We start from the raw sequence: 15,950 nt of genomic DNA on the forward strand, positions 1-15,950 counted from the left end.
TCATCTGCCTCTACTGTCAGATGGTTTTGCCACGTATTTGCATTATTTTGCTGCCTTGGGACATTGTTGCTACATAGGTTTCACTGCTGTCTGGTACTGCGAAATTATGTTCAAAGTTTGTGGAATTTCAAAACTTGGGTTCCAAAGATGCAGACTGCCAGCCTTCATTGTGGGGAAGGCCACATTGTTTTGAAGGAACCTCCAGAAATAAGATCCCACTCTACACGAATCGAACCATCTATTGTTCAACCACAATTGAATAAGTGCAACCCAGTACGAGTCCACATGCCTAGTTTCTGAGTAGACATTGGTGACAATTCAACATCTTTTGAGGACACCATTCCTCCCTGGAACATATTGATGACAATTCCTCATACTTTAATTCAATTGGCCTCCAAATTAACTAGTCAAATTAATACAGCATTTGTTCCACAGCATAAGAACCAGTACGCAGTCCCATGCCCAGTTCACCTTTCACCTGCGAGTTCAAACTGGAATTTCACTCCCTTGCACACTGATTAACACTACATAACAGCGGACTTCTACTCAAAGCATTCAGTTTCTGTATTACGGGACCTGAATTTTGATTCTCCGTACAGTTGAAAGAAACCAACTTCCACTATCGAGCCTTTCCCATTTTTGATCCTGGATTATAACTCCTCTCTCAGTGCACGTACTATCTTTCATCTAGGCACTAACAACACTGAACTGTTTAAGGTTTAGTTGATAGCACCAACAAATTTCACTAAATACAGCTGCCAACCATACCACGGCATTCTGACAATTTTACTTAACATAATTATTCCTGCAGTGATTCCTGCCCTGCTTGCTATTCTAATACTGTAAGTGACTATATACTGATTTCTCACAATCAGTTTATGTAGCAAAAAACACAAACCAATCCAGCTGACAAAGTAACTTTGCCAAGTTCCAGAACAAACGTTATGACAACTTATTTTCCTACCATCACGAACTGTAGCTTTCTAATCTAATGTAGTATTGTTTTCTTTAATTAAACCTATTATTTTCTATTTTCTTACTAAGTGCTTGCTTTTCTAATTTTTGAACAATAGCCATTTATCATCATGGTTATTTGTTCATTTGATACTGTTTTACTGTCCTGGTTTATTTTTACAGGCTGTCTATTCAGTTTAACAGGATTTAATGATCTTGCTTTTTGCGATCGCTTAAATTTGGATTAAAAGAACCATCCTTCAAGTGTTTGTTGTAAATCATTTGTTTGAACGATGCATCACTGTTTTTTATAGTTTTATCTGTGAAACCTAATTAATTTCGTACATCGTTCATGGAAAGTTTTAATTAAGTAGTTGACTTTGTGCCTTCTGCACATTAACATATTTTCAGAAGCGCTGGCAGGTCGATAGACACACAAACAAACACAAACATACACACAAAATTCAAGCTTTCGCAACAAACTGTTGCCTCATCAGGAGAGAGGGAAGGAGAGGGGAAGACGAAAGGAAGTGGGTTTTAAAGGAGAGGGTAAGGAGTCATTCCAATCCCGGGAGCGGAAAGACTTACCTTAGGGGGAAAAAAGGACAGGTATACACTCGCACACATGCACATATCCATCCACACATACAGACACAAGCAGACATATTTAAATATGTCTGCTTGTGTCTGTATGTGTGGATGGATATGTGTGTGTGTGTGAGTGTATACCTGTCCTTTTTTCCCCCTAAGGTAAGTCTTTCCGCTCCCGGGATTGGAATGACTCCTTACCCTCTCCTTTAAAACACACTTCCTTTCGTCTTCCCCTCTCCTTCCCTCTCTCCTGATGAGGCAACAGTTTGTTGCGAAAGCTTGAATTTTGTGTGTATGTTTGTGTGTCTATCGACCTGCCAGCGCTTTTGTTCGGTAAGTCACCTCATCTTTGTTTTTATATATAATTTTTCCCACGTGGAATGTTTCCTTCCATTATATTAACATATTTTCAGTTTGTTTAAATTTTACTGGGTCCATTCGATAGCTTCGACATTATTTAGAGGATATACTCTGTGGTGATAACAAGCTCTAAATGAATTTAACTTACAATGCTTGCATCCTCCCTCACTGCAGTTACACTGTCGTGTTTCAAAACTCTGTTCAGTGATTTCGGTTTGCCTTATGGTCAGGATGGCATACAAATGGTACAGCCCTAATCATTACCCAGTCTCTGTAAGGATGTTGAGTATTGTGTGTTCATGCTATTCTAAAAAAGATCAACTGCAATCTCAACGAGGCAGCTTTTCATCATCATCATGTGGCTCCTATTCTATTACAAACTACACTGTGCCCATTACCTCCCCCTAGAAATCAATCATACACTTCCTTTATTAATTAAAGAAAGTGAAAGTTCATGGTGTGGGTTCCTGTGGTTCATGAACCACGGGCAATGTATGAGTGGCCAAGTAAGTGGTCCCGACAGTCAGGATACCAGTTACTTTGGAATAAGGCTGGGCATCTCGGACATATTCAGAGTCGTGGTCACCTTTGTGCTCATACGGCAAAGACTACCAAATCCACTGGTTAGTCCCTCAACCATTAGTGGTAAAACCCAATGGGACACGGGGCAAGTAAGGCTAGCAACCTGCTTCCCTGGTACTTTAAATACGATGCTGGCAACTATCAGAGCAAAATGCCTGGAGGTGACGGAGTCCCACCTCTAAAACTGACAAACCAGGGGCTCCTAAGATACGACTTGGCAAACAAATGGTAATGAGATGGGGAGCTATTAACATCAATGGGGCTACTCTAGGAAGAAGGTAGAGCTGGCAGATGCTGCAAGTAAGATGGGGCTGGACGTTTTAGCTGTTAGTGACATTCGGGTAAGGGGTGAGAAATAAGAGGAAGTGGGAGAATACAAGGTATACCTGTCAGGAGTCAAAGCAGGAATAGCACAATGGGGTGTAGGGCTTTACATCAGGAAAGAAATGGAACCCAGCGTAGTTGCAATAAGGTATGTAAACGAACGACTGATGTTGATAGATTTGACAGTGTCTAGCAAGAAAATTAGGATTGTGTCAGCATATTCGCATTGTGAAGGGACAGATCAAGATAAGATAGATAGTTTTTATGAGGCACTCAGAGATGTAGTAGTTAGAGTAAAGGACAAGGACAGTGTTCTGCTCATGGGTGACTAACGCCAGGATTGGAAATCGAACAGAAGGGTATGAAAAGGTTATGGGTAAATTTGGAGAGGATATGGAGGCTAACAGGAACGGGAAACAACTCTTGGATTTCTGTGCCAGTATGGGCTTAGTAATCACAAACTCCTTTATTAAACATAAGAACATTCACCGGTATACTTGAGAAGGCAGAGGAACCAGATCTGTCATTGACTATATAATAACAGATCAGGAATTTAGGAAGGCTGTGAGGGACACACGTGTATTCAGGGGATTCTTTGACGACACTGATCATTATTTAATCTGCAGTGAAATTGGGATTGTGAGGCCGAAAGTGCGGGAGGTCAGGTCCAAATGTAGGAGGATAAGAGTGGAGAAACTTCAGGATAAGGAAATCAGGCACAAGTACATAACAGCGATCTCAGAAAGGTACCAGTTAGTTGAATGTAGTCAATTACAGTCATTGGAAAAGGAATGGACAAGGTACAGGGACACAGTACTAGAAGTGGCTAAAGAATGTCTTGGAACAGTAGTGTGTAAAAGTAGGATGAAGCAAACAGCTTGGTGGAATGACACAGTCAAGGCAGCCTGTAAAAGGAAAAAGAAGGCATATCAAAAATGGTTACATACTAGAACTCAGGTAGACAGAGGAAGTTATGTTGAAGAAAGAAACAAAGCCAAACAGATAATTGCAGCATCCAAGAAGAAATCTTGGGGAGACTTTGAAAACAGGTTGGAGACTTTGGGTCAAGCTGCTGGAAAACCATTCTGGAGTGTAATTAGCAGTCTTCGAAAGGGAGGTAAGAAGGAAATGACAAGTATTTTGGACAGGTCAGGAAAACTGCTGGTGAATCATGTGGATGCCTTGGGCAGATGGAGGGAATATTTTGAAGAGTTGCTCAATGTAGATGAAAATACGATCAGTAATGTTTCAGATTTCGAGGTAGAATGGGATCGGAATGATGGAAATAGGATCACATTTGAGGAAGTGGAGAAAATGGTCAATAGATTGCAGTGCAATAAAGCAGCTGGGGTGGATGAAATTAAGTCGGAACTCATCAAATACAGTGGAATGTCAGGTCTTACATGGTTACACAGGATAATTGAAATGGCCTGGGAGTCGGGACAGGTTCCATCAGACTGGACAAAAGCATTAATCACACCAATCTTTAAACATGGAAACAGAAAAGACTGTAACAATTAGAGAGGTATCTCTTTAATCAGCGTTGTGGGTAAAATCTTCTCAGGTATTGTTGAAAGGAAAGTGCGAGTATTAGTTGAGGACCAATTGGATGAAAATCAGTGTGGGTTTAGGCCTCTTAGAGGTTGTCAGGACCAGATCTTTAGCTTACGGCAAATAATGGAGAAGTGTTATGAGTGGAACAGGGAATTGTATCTATGCTTTATAGATCTAGAAAAGGCATATGACCGGGTTCCTAGAAGGAAGTTATTGCCTGTTCTACGAGATTATGGAATAGGAGGCAAACTTTTGCAAGCAATTAAAGGTCTTTACATGGATAGTCAGGCAGCAGTTAAGAGTTGATGGTAAATTGAGTTCATGGTTCAGAGTAGTTTTAGGGGCAAGACAAGGCTGCAACCTGTCTCCACTGTTGTTCATATTATTTATTGATCATATGTTGAAAACAATAGACTGGCTGGGTGAGATTAAGATATGTGAACACAAAATAAGCAGTCTTGCATATGCGGATGACTTAGTTGTGATGGCAGATTCGATTTAAAGTTTGCAAAGTAATATTTCAGAGCTAGATCAGAAATGTAAGGGCTATGGTATGAAGATTAGCATCTCCAAAACGAAAGTAATGTCAGTGGGAAAGAAATATAAACAGACTGAGTGCCAAATAGGAGGAACAAACTTAGAACAGGTGGACGGTTTCAAGTACTTAGGATGCATATTCTCACAGGATGGCAACATAGTGAAAGAACTGGAAGCGAGGTGTAGCAAGGCTAATGCAGTGAGCGCTCAACTACGATCTACTCTCTTCTGCAAGAAGGAAGTCAGTACCAAGACTAAGTTATCTGTGCACCGTTCAATCTTTCGACCAACTTTGTTGTATGGGAGCGAAAGCTGGGTGGATTCAGGTTACCTTATCAACAAGGTTGAGGTTACGGATATGAAAGTAGCTATGATGATTGCAGGTACTAGTAGATGGGAACAATGGCAGGAGGGTGTCCACAATGAGGAAATCAAAGAAAAACTGGGAATGAACTCTATAGATGTAGCAGTCAGGGCGAACAAGCTTAGATGGTGGGGTCATGTTACACACATGGGAGAAGCAAAGTTACCCAAGAGACTCATGGGTTCAGCAGTAGATGGTAGGAGGAGTCGGGGCAGACCAAGAAGAAGGTACCTGGATTCGGTTAAGAATGATTTTGAAGTAATAGGTTTAACATCAGAAGAGGCACCAATGTTAGCACTGAATAGGGGATCATGGAGGAATTTTATAAGGGGGACTATGCTCCAGACTGAACGCTGAAAGGCATAATCAGTCTTAAATGATGATGGTTATGATGAGTGAAAAATAAATTTAAAGAACCCAACCTGTAAACACGTGTTGATAATGTTTATGTTCCATCCTAATCCTCGTAAGAGTATTCCAGTTGCTAGAACTCTTCAAAGCTGTCTCTGAAACGAGCTTCAGCCGTGTCTGTAACGCCGTCACCATCACAGTTCTGTGCCAACACGTGTAGTCCCTTCATGGTGATGTAACAATTACACCAGGGTGGGTACTCATACTTGAAAAAATAAAACAAAGTAAAATAAATTAAAAATACCCGAAAATTCGTAGTGTGGGGAAGAAGATGTCCAAAAAAGCTCCTGAGAAATTAGTGGTGAGTGGGGGGTTCAGCACATCAACAACTTTTCTTTCCTCTAGGCTGTAGTTAGCTGGAGTTTTTCAACCTCAATTTGTATAGACTAATAATCAAATAATTGACACACCTTGAAATATATAAAGCTCAATGAAACTGAATTAAACATTAGTTTAAAAACAAAAGAATTACTTGAATATTTCATCTTAGTTTTCAAGTAAAATTTAAGTTCCTAAGAATTGCAGATCTTCCGGAAGAATCACCACCCTGTACACTCATATTCTAAGATTTGAATTATTAGATTAGGTTCAAATATTTTTACATGTCTATATTTACAGCCCCACTGAGATTGTAGAGTTCACCTGCGGTGAATTCATACAGGGAGATAGAAGGAGATGTATAAGGTGCCCCAGGCTTTGAACACTAGTTACGAAGATTCCATCTGTCTCAGACTTTGCCTTTTAGTTGATGTGTCAACAAACAACCAGTTCACACTGGAATGGGTCAATCCCTGTCAGCGCAGCCACCTTGCCAATCAAACCATATTGCCACATCATTTGACCGGTGAGAATGAAGGCTCTTTCAGCCGTGACAAAACTAACACACACACTCACTCTCTCTCTCTCTCTCTCTCTCTCTCTCTCTCTCTCTCTCTCTCTCTCTCTCTGAGCTGCCACCTAGAGCAAACGCTAAATGGCTTAGTCCCTTCATCTTTGAATTTTCCCTCCTCCTTCGAAATGGGTTTGGGACTACTGAAATTATCTTCTCTCAACTTGGCAATAGCCAGCATGGGCTTAATAACCCAGACCTTATTCCCATGGAGGGAAGAGCACTGGCGATACTAATGGCGCACCACCATCTGACAGATGGCAACCCGGAAATCATCGAAGGGAATGTAAGAACTAGTGGGCTGAGGTACGAGGACTGCAGATTTGGCAGCAGCATGAACAGCTTCCTTTCCTGTCAGACCGACATGACCAGGAACCCACATAAACATCACAGTGGCTCCATCAAGAATGAGCAAGTGCAAGCTTTCCTGTACCCATTGCACTAAGAGATGGATGGTGTTCAGTGCACAGAGGCTTTGAATGGTGCTGAGAGAGTCTGAGCAGATGACAACTGTAAAGCCCGTTTTGAAAGATGTACTCTGTGGCCTGATATAGGGCACAGAGCTCTGCCATAAAACACGAAAGCCATTGTCGATGTTCCACGAGTAAAGACAATCGAGACATTACTGAAGATGCCACTCAATGAGACAGGTCTATGAAGAACTGCAATAGTGGGCAAAATGGATGAAGTGAGAGCATAATCTAACTCCCACATTATAAAGGTGGCATTGTACCACTCATGATTCTGAGAAGAGACGGGTATCACCCGACCCTCCATTGGAAATGAGTGGAGGAGGAAGGCAGGGTGATAGTGGGAGGAGCTCGAAATTTCCGCAAAATGGTGCCCCGAGGTGTTGGAGACAGCAATAGGGTCCATGATATCTGCTACTGTCAGACCGAACACTGGGGGAATGGATCTTGGCCCCAGAGAGCCATCAGTGGTTGGCCCATGCAACAGAAGAGGGAGTGGAACTGTTAAAAGAACTAGTGAATGAAATTCAGCTAGCTTTTTTGCTAACCTGAAGAACGTGACGAGACTGTGCAAGTGCCTGTTTATAATAAATGCAGTTTGCCATCATAGGATGATGGTTAAAAATGTGGAGAGCATGTCCCCAAATGTGAACTATGTCACAGCACGCCTCAGTCCACCAACGAACCAGGACATGGTATGGTAAAGAGGAAGTGTGGGGAATAGAACATTCTGCAGCGGTATGGATAATGTTTGTAAGATACTCTACCTGGTCATCAGAACTGGGGAAACCTTGTTCGTCAAAGGTCGCCAGGGAGCAACAAAGCCTCATGTCAGCCTTAGTAAGCTGCAATTTGTGTGTACATGGAGGTGGGGTAGGAGTCAACAAATGAATAGCAAACTGGAAACGGTCACTCTAGTAGGTGACACAGTGGACTATTCAAGACGATGGGCGAGATGGGCAGTGCAGAAGGATAGGTCCAAATGGGAATAGGTGTGCAAGGAGACAAAGGAATGCGGGTGCTCCTGTGTTAACGCAGAAAAGGTTAAGTTGATCAAGAAGGGCACCTCTCTGACAGGTTCTGGGAGAACCCCAAATAGAATGGTGGGCAGCAAAAATGGATGAGGTAGCTGCCCAATAAGCTGGACCCTGGTGACACTGAATGACTGAGGGATGTAAATGGTACAAAGGGAAAAGGTCAAGTGGGGAAAGAAAAGGCAACCTGCAACAGCTCGAGAAGACGGGTAGTCAGGGAAATGGGTGACTATGAATGTCATCCCATACGAGCAGCAACACTCCCCCATGAAATGGAATGTTGACCTCTGGCGGAAGGTCAAAATAGACCAAGAGGAAATGCGAAAGCTCAAAGCGGTCATTAAGACGCAATTTTGTTTCCTGAAGGCAGAGTACAAGTGGACACTGCAGTTCTAAAAGCAGCCGTAAATCCTCTTTGGTGGATCAAGGACCATGAATGTTCCGTTGGAAGAGTGTCATGACGAAGTGGTGTAACATCGGCAGCTGCCGAGTGCCAGCCTGTGAAGACTCGCTGCTGCAGGGTACCGGTCAACAGAAGCATAGGCTTTCTTCTGCTGCTGGTCTGTGGAGTCCGAAACTCCAAACAGGTTGCCAGTGCACACTGGCATCATGGAGGCCAACCAGGCGAAGGTATCACATGGCAAAACTGTCGAAGAGGATCTTCGAGTCGGCAAAGGAGAAGACTGTTTGCCTTTGTTTGACTTCTTTGAGCCTTTCCGCTTAGCAGAGGACTTCTTAGGTGTTGGTTGGCTGGAGGGTCACAGGAAGTCATCACGGGAACATTCCTTCCGTCCTTTCCAGCCTGTCAGTTGTGTAGCTGGTGACTTCCTGTGAGGTGAAAGTTTGCAAGCTTGTTGCACAGCTGGACAAGGGGACTGAAGCTACGATGACACTGGGAGATTTCACAACCTCAGAGCTGAGGTAGAGGTTGCATGTCTGTGTGGCTATGTCCTTCATGGAGCAAGATGTAGCAAGAACAGTACTGTGTCAGATGGTAGAACACAAGGTTTGCAACTAGCCAACACCTCATGAGCAATGGGGTAAGGAACTTTTTCCTCTACCCGGATCTCCTGGACCGCCCACTCATCAAGGTACACAGGACAATCTCGGCAGGGAGCAACATAGTCGCCCCGTGTGCATCCATACCACAGGTTACACGTTTGGCCCGGTGTCGACAAGACATTCGAGTGTGGTTGAAATAATGATGATACTGATAGCAGCGCATCAGGTTCGGTTGGACTGAGAACCTCACAGCCTGCTTTGATCTTGGAAGGAAGCACCACTATCAAAGGAGAGGAAAACAGTGTGTGTTGGCATTTCATCACCCAATGGACATCCTGATCAGAAAGGTATGTATGGATTTTGGCCTCGTGCAGACCATCGAGCAGCCTAGCGCAAACAACACCACAGGAAGAATTCCGTGTTTGATGGGCCTCCACATGAACAGTATAGTTGTGGAGAAGTGAAGCAGCAAGCAGTTGTGCTTGCGAACCAGAAGTAGTCTCCAAAAGCGAAGTGTCATTCTGTAAACAAGAGCAGGATTTCACAGGTCCAGCTGCTGCATCAACACAAACACCTTTCTGAATAATGAATGGATTTACCATTGTGAAGGACTGACCGTCTTCAGTACATGAAACCATGAGGAACCATGGTGCCGCTAGGAGGGTCTTTGAATCTTTTATATTGAGTAGACACTAATTCTGAAGACGACTGGCTCACTGTGACAAAATCCCCATGATTGCCAACGTCTCTGATGGCATGCTCCCTCAAACTGGGGTCTCCCTTCACAAGGGGGTGTACCCGCCTCAGGTAACTGTTCACACCTCAGGTCACACCTCCCTTGCACCTGACAGAGGGATCAATTGGCAATTTGGGAAGGTAGCAGCTCAGGCAATCACCCCTTTCTGGGCCTGGCCTGTACCATGGGGTATACGTGAATTCTACTGTCGACCCGGGACTGGGAATTACATGTTACCCAGTCACCTGTTATGCGTCAGATGCATGAGGCTGCCTTCAGTGCGCAGGAAGGAAGAAGAAAAAGAGGAGCCTCCAACACTGATGTGGAGGAAGGATAGGAGAAGGTGAATGAGGAAACGAAAATGGAATGAAAAACAGTGGTGAGACTGTTCTTACGTCAGCTATGGACAGCTCAGAACATTCCCAGAAACACCCCAGTCACGTCCCCCAAGGGAGGGGAAAAAGAACAGCAAGAGGACAGACGCAGCACGTAAAGGAAAAGATGCTGCGAAGGCTGGGGCCCCATGATAGATTTCTCCCCCGTGTGAGCGAAGTACTAACAACATATTTTGTAATGAACTGTTTTTAAATTGAGAAAGCAAGGCCAATGGTTAGTGTGTTCCATTAAGACCACTGTTATTTTATTTCAATAAAATGAAACATTTCTGACAAAAATATGCATTTCCTTGGAAGTGCAAGACAGACTTAAAATACCTTCACTGATTTCAGAAATAACCTCAGAAAAAAGTAGGCCTCTTCAAAAGCATGTATAAGGGAGGGAAGAGTTGTGTAAGCCAACACTAAGGGTGACCACTAATAAAACAATGGTTCTACTATGTTCATTGTCAGTTATTAGTCACTGTGTGTATTATTTTACAGGTATTGCGTAATTTTTCTTTCGAGAAATGTACGAGCACAAAGCGTACAAATTGCCAGCGACTGCCACAAATTTCTTTTTATTTTCTTCCATACTTCCTAATATATAAATTATTTTAAAGTGCTAAAATGTACTAGAATAAATAAAATGTCTTAAACACAGCACTGTACAATGTCGCAATTCCATCGCCTCTGGCCTGCCAAGAAGCACCACAGTCCTGGGTCCTTGGATAAACCATGAAAATTTGCCACATTATGCCACACACAAACAGACCCAGGCTGCTTCGATGGGCAGGGCTTACAAATTAATGGGAAATGATGGGCTTCAGATCAGCAGGGCCTATCTGTTAGAGATACCCCCAGAAATGGTCTGCGTTTTTTGCCTGTGGTGTAAGTCGAATTGTGTGGCAAGCTATTCACGTGTTACAGACACTTGTTGATGAAGTGAGACCAATGAGATTTTTCCAGTTTTTTTCCCCTTCAAATTTCCCTGACACATTTGAAATTCTCTGATATTCCTTGATTTCCAGAACTTGTGGCAACCCTGGTTTCCATAACACAAACACTCCTGCTACTTAACAGCACTTTTTATTTTAAACATTGGCAAATGTTAATCCTTCGTGATGGCAGTTCTGTGGGTTCAACTGTAGGGAGCCAAGGGAACAATGTAGTCTCTCTCAGTTTGCTTATACTGCCAGCTCTATAAGAACTGTAAATTGTAGCAACTGATATTGCATGCAAATACAGCCTTGACTGGTCGAGGAACATGGATCTACGAGTTCACATTTCACAATAGGTTCCCACAGACAATACGACACTAATGTTAACGGTAATCCATGAAGTAGAAATCATAAACAACTGTGCAACAGGAAGAAAATTTGGTGTCATGGAACAAAGACTAAATTAAAGGCAGGCAATAATACACATCAAGCTTTCAGGGCACCGAAGCAGGAACGTTTCACAAATCTGAGCAGCTCCTTGTTCAGTATGTGCAAGAGAAATCCAATGAAGACTTACCAATTATTTGAGAAATTACATGAAAGCTAGAGAAAGGCACCATAGAATTCAAAATCAGTGTGGGCTGGTGTGTGGTGGTGGTGGTGGTGGTGGTGGTGGTGACGACGACGGTGGAGCTTATGTTACGATGCAGAACAACACTAGCTCCTTGACTTCACGTGGCGTATGATAAAACTACACCACCATATCACTGTCTCATAACCAATCTAAGGAAGTAGAACAACCATCTGCTACACCCTATACCTGTTTACTCCAATCCCCAGCCAAATGTTACTGTCGAAGTGCAGGGCATTAAAATTGTTCCTGTAAGATGTTCTTGCAATGAAAAGGCCCCACCCCGAAGTATGTGCACCCTTGGGTACAGGGCAGAGGGCACCATTTACCACTACTTGTCATTTCTTTGACTGGTCTACTTGCCAACAAAGCAAGGAAAAGAACAACTCTCTACAAACCACCATATGAGCCCTAATTTCTCCCCCCTTATCTTCATGATCCTTACATGAAATGTCCATCGACAGTAGCAGAGTCATCTCCGGTCGGCCTCAAAAGCTGGGTATGTAAATATATGCAATAGTGACTCACAAAACGACCATCATCTTCCTTCCAGAGATTCCCATTTCAGTTCACAAAGCATTTCTGTAATACTTTGACACCAATTGAACCTACCAGTAACAAATCCAACAGCACACCTCCAAATTGCTTCAATGTCTTCCTTTCATCCAACATGGTGAGGATCTCCAGCACTCTAGCAGTACTCAAGAATGGGTTTCCCTACCATCCTATACGCTGTCTCCTTTATAGATGACCTACACTTCCCCAAAATCACCCCATAAAATGAAGTCTAGCATTCGCCTTCCCTACTACTAACCTGACTGACTCATTCCACTTCACACTGCTTGGCAACCTTAATGCCTAGATTTTTATTCAATAAGACTGTGATGAGCAGCAGATTACTAGTGCCGTATGTTTAGGCTGAGACATATCACTGCAACAGTTCGTAATTTTGACTAATCAGAGTATGTTGAACGTATAATTCTCTCACAGTCACCTAAAAATATTTAAAATATACACATACATACAGGCATCTCATACGCCAATGAACACAGTAACATCACTACATAACTGCAATCACAAAATCATTACAAAATGCAGTAGATGTCTTGCTGACTGCGACAGTTCATGCAAGGGTAGGTTTGTTAATGGTGGGTATCGTGCAAGAAGATACCGTGTCAGTGCCATGGTCATCACAATAATTGAGTCCGGTGTGGCAGACGCAGTGCATTGACTTACGCCCTCTGCTGTACCGTATCATCAGTGACTTTGCACAGCTTCATCACGCTGGTGCTGAACGGCAGCAGCTCACTCTTGGTTGGCGTCCCCTGCTACTGCATAGCGCAGTTCTGTCGCAGCTGCTCCTTGAGCAGTTCTGCTTGCTCGGCATACTGTGCCGCAGTATCATCTGAGAGCTGCAGGCCATTCTCTCGCGCATGACAGCATAATATGCATTGAGCTACATAGTAAGTATTCTACTGGAAAACATAATTGTATTCTCAGACAAATTTTTGGAGTGTTATCACTAGTACTCTCAAACTTCATACCATTCATAATGCTTCTTGAGCAATATCCGTTAAGTATTTTAGGTTATCAACTTTCCACGTAAGACCATTCAACCTATTGCAGATTTCAGCAGGACCAAAGTTCATTTCACATCAACAGTTTCTCTTTCATTAATCTCTTTGACTGCTTCAACTTACCTGAAACTTATCTCTTCCATATAACATGACGGCAACAGTACAAGTTAACTTAAAACTGAACTGACCCCAAATGTTTTGAGAGGAAAGAAGTTTCTTTTACTAATTCTATGGCCTAAGTAACTTAGCTATTACATACACTCACTGCACACACAACTAGCAGGCTCAAAATATTTAAGTCCAATTTTCTTTTGATCATCAATTTTCACATGTGAACCCTGTGTGAATTTTAATTTCAAACACTTAACCAGCACAACAGTTGAAATGTAATGATTACATTGGATTCCTAACACACTGAACCTTACAGATACAGTGAAATCATAGAAAAACTGAACATTTTGTGATAAGAACATTTGCCGAGAAGACCAAGATACAAACAAAATGTTATAAAAGTATTTAATGGAATATATTCTCACCTTTTTCCTCATGATATTCATTCCAGAGATCAATAAGCCTCTGTGGATATTTTCCTTGAACACACACACAACGAGCAACCTCAACAAAGCAGCTAGTTTTGAACTGTGCATCATGACGTAAATTACTCAATTCCCTATATGAATAAGAAAACATTGTAAGAATAGGAGGACACTCATGTATCATAATAACATGACAATTGTTTACTTACATAGCAATAACTAATTCTGAAAGGACTTCTTCATACTTTTTTTGTTTCTCCCCATTCACCAAGATATGACCTTCAATGGGGATAATCTTAAGCACCCTGTCAGAGGTACAATTATACTGACAGAAAAACACTTCTCCATATAAGCCTTCACCTATCTTCTTACAATTGTCAAAAAACCTGAAGAAAAAAAAGCACCATTTGATTTCACAAAATAATGAAAAATCATTTACCAATACATCGGGGAGGGAGACTGATTTCTAACACAGCAATTAACTAAAATGTGAACACGAAGTAATGAGGTATCTACTCTAGCCAAGCTTGCTTTCCAACAAAAGAGAGAAAGGGTGGTAAAATTAAAACTACTCAGTAATTTTAATACTGTTCCTAGTTTGAAGTTGCGGCAAACTAAAAAATGCAATAATTACAGTAATCACGCAATAAATGTTGAAACTTTAAAATCAAACCAGGAAAATTAAAAAAGTTGCAACAGCCATAACTTGTGAATGAAGTTAACAGTTCACAGAGCTTAATGTTACTTCTGAACTCATGTGGCACACACCACCAGTTCAGAGTACAGAATAGTATACTGGACCAGCCGTAAGCAACATTTCAGCACATATTAGCGATTGTATCTTGTGTATTTTCGTATTTGTATTTAGCCTCATCAGCAAACAGTAGAAATTGAAACCTCTGAGATTAAAAATCGTGCAGAAACATGCCTCTCTAGATCTGTAACTTCAGAAACAGAAGTAATGTAACTTACAACTTTTTTAAACCTCTGAATTTTCCAAATTAGGATTTTCTACATTGCAATATGAAATAAAGGCTTTTTTTTAAGGTAGATGTTCACTTTGACCAGTAGTTTATCATCCCAAAAAAGCAGCAGCATAGTGAAGTGCAATTCATTAAAGTTTAAACACATGATTTAAAACTGCCACACAAAGCAGTTTAAATAGACAACAAACTAATTTCAGTACATGTCTGAATATCCAACTTACAAACAAATTAAGTATTATTTTGGCAACTTCTACTTTTGGCATAGTCCATAACAATTCATACAGACTAGGAAAAAATCTTACCTTGATAGTCTCCAATGTTACTGAATTTAGCATATGTTAAAATGAAGGACTAAGTAAGTAACATGTATTTTTTTGTTTTCTCCACAAAATTTCTCCTCCGAGATACAGCCCTCCAAAGATGACACTGCACATACCAACGCTGTATCCCTAGATATTGCGCTGGTTTTTATTTGAAATATAATTTCTTCATGATTACAAAGAAATCATCCATTTGGACTGACCTATCAAATTTATTTTACTACAACATTCTGAAGTTTTTTTTATAATTTATGGAATTTTTTTCAAAAATGCCAATACATAAAATTTATATTTTCATCTGTTGATTAATACCAAATATTTCCACATTCCCTGAAAAGGAGAGCTTCCACTTTTAGGTTGAACAGGTTTTATAAACAATTGAAATTTTTACCATACATAAAACCTGTTGTATGAACACAACAGGCTCATAAAAATTAAAAAAACTAGCCTTATTTAACGTAATTTTAGTTTTGAAAGATGAGTAAGAGACTCATTTTTCAAGCATTTTAAATGGTTTCAAAATGTATCTGAAAGATCCAAAGACTTACATAAAGTTCACTACAATTTCGTTTAACTCTTAACTGGTGCCTATAATCTCTGCAATCCACCATTCACAGTCATATACACACGCCACAAACATCCCCCTCTCAGGTTGTAAATCTGAATATCATCCTGTTGCTTCTGAGGTATTGGCCGAACAAACAAAATTTCTTCTTTCTTGCTCTTTAAAGTGCGTGCAATGTGTGTTCACCTATCACCGAGTCCAAAAATGTGTCT

General features: G+C 41.4%; 1 protein-coding gene across 6 annotated transcripts in view; it reads right to left on the minus strand.

Moving 5' to 3' along the window:
- LOC124794785 overlaps nt 1–15,950 on the minus strand; it is a 137,631-nt gene that overhangs the window by 61,097 nt on the left and 60,584 nt on the right. For all 6 annotated transcript variants that reach the window (XM_047258428.1, XM_047258427.1, XM_047258430.1 and 3 more), the window contains 2 exons: nt 14,077–14,253; nt 13,868–14,001 (listed from right to left, as the gene is read on the minus strand). In XM_047258428.1, coding sequence (XP_047114384.1) covers nt 13,868–14,001; nt 14,077–14,253 — 311 coding nt within the window. The remainder of the gene's footprint in view (nt 1–13,867; nt 14,002–14,076; nt 14,254–15,950) is intronic.

Source organism: Schistocerca piceifrons, chromosome 4, assembly GCF_021461385.2.
Source record: "Schistocerca piceifrons isolate TAMUIC-IGC-003096 chromosome 4, iqSchPice1.1, whole genome shotgun sequence".
Taxonomy (NCBI): domain Eukaryota; kingdom Metazoa; phylum Arthropoda; class Insecta; order Orthoptera; family Acrididae; genus Schistocerca; species Schistocerca piceifrons.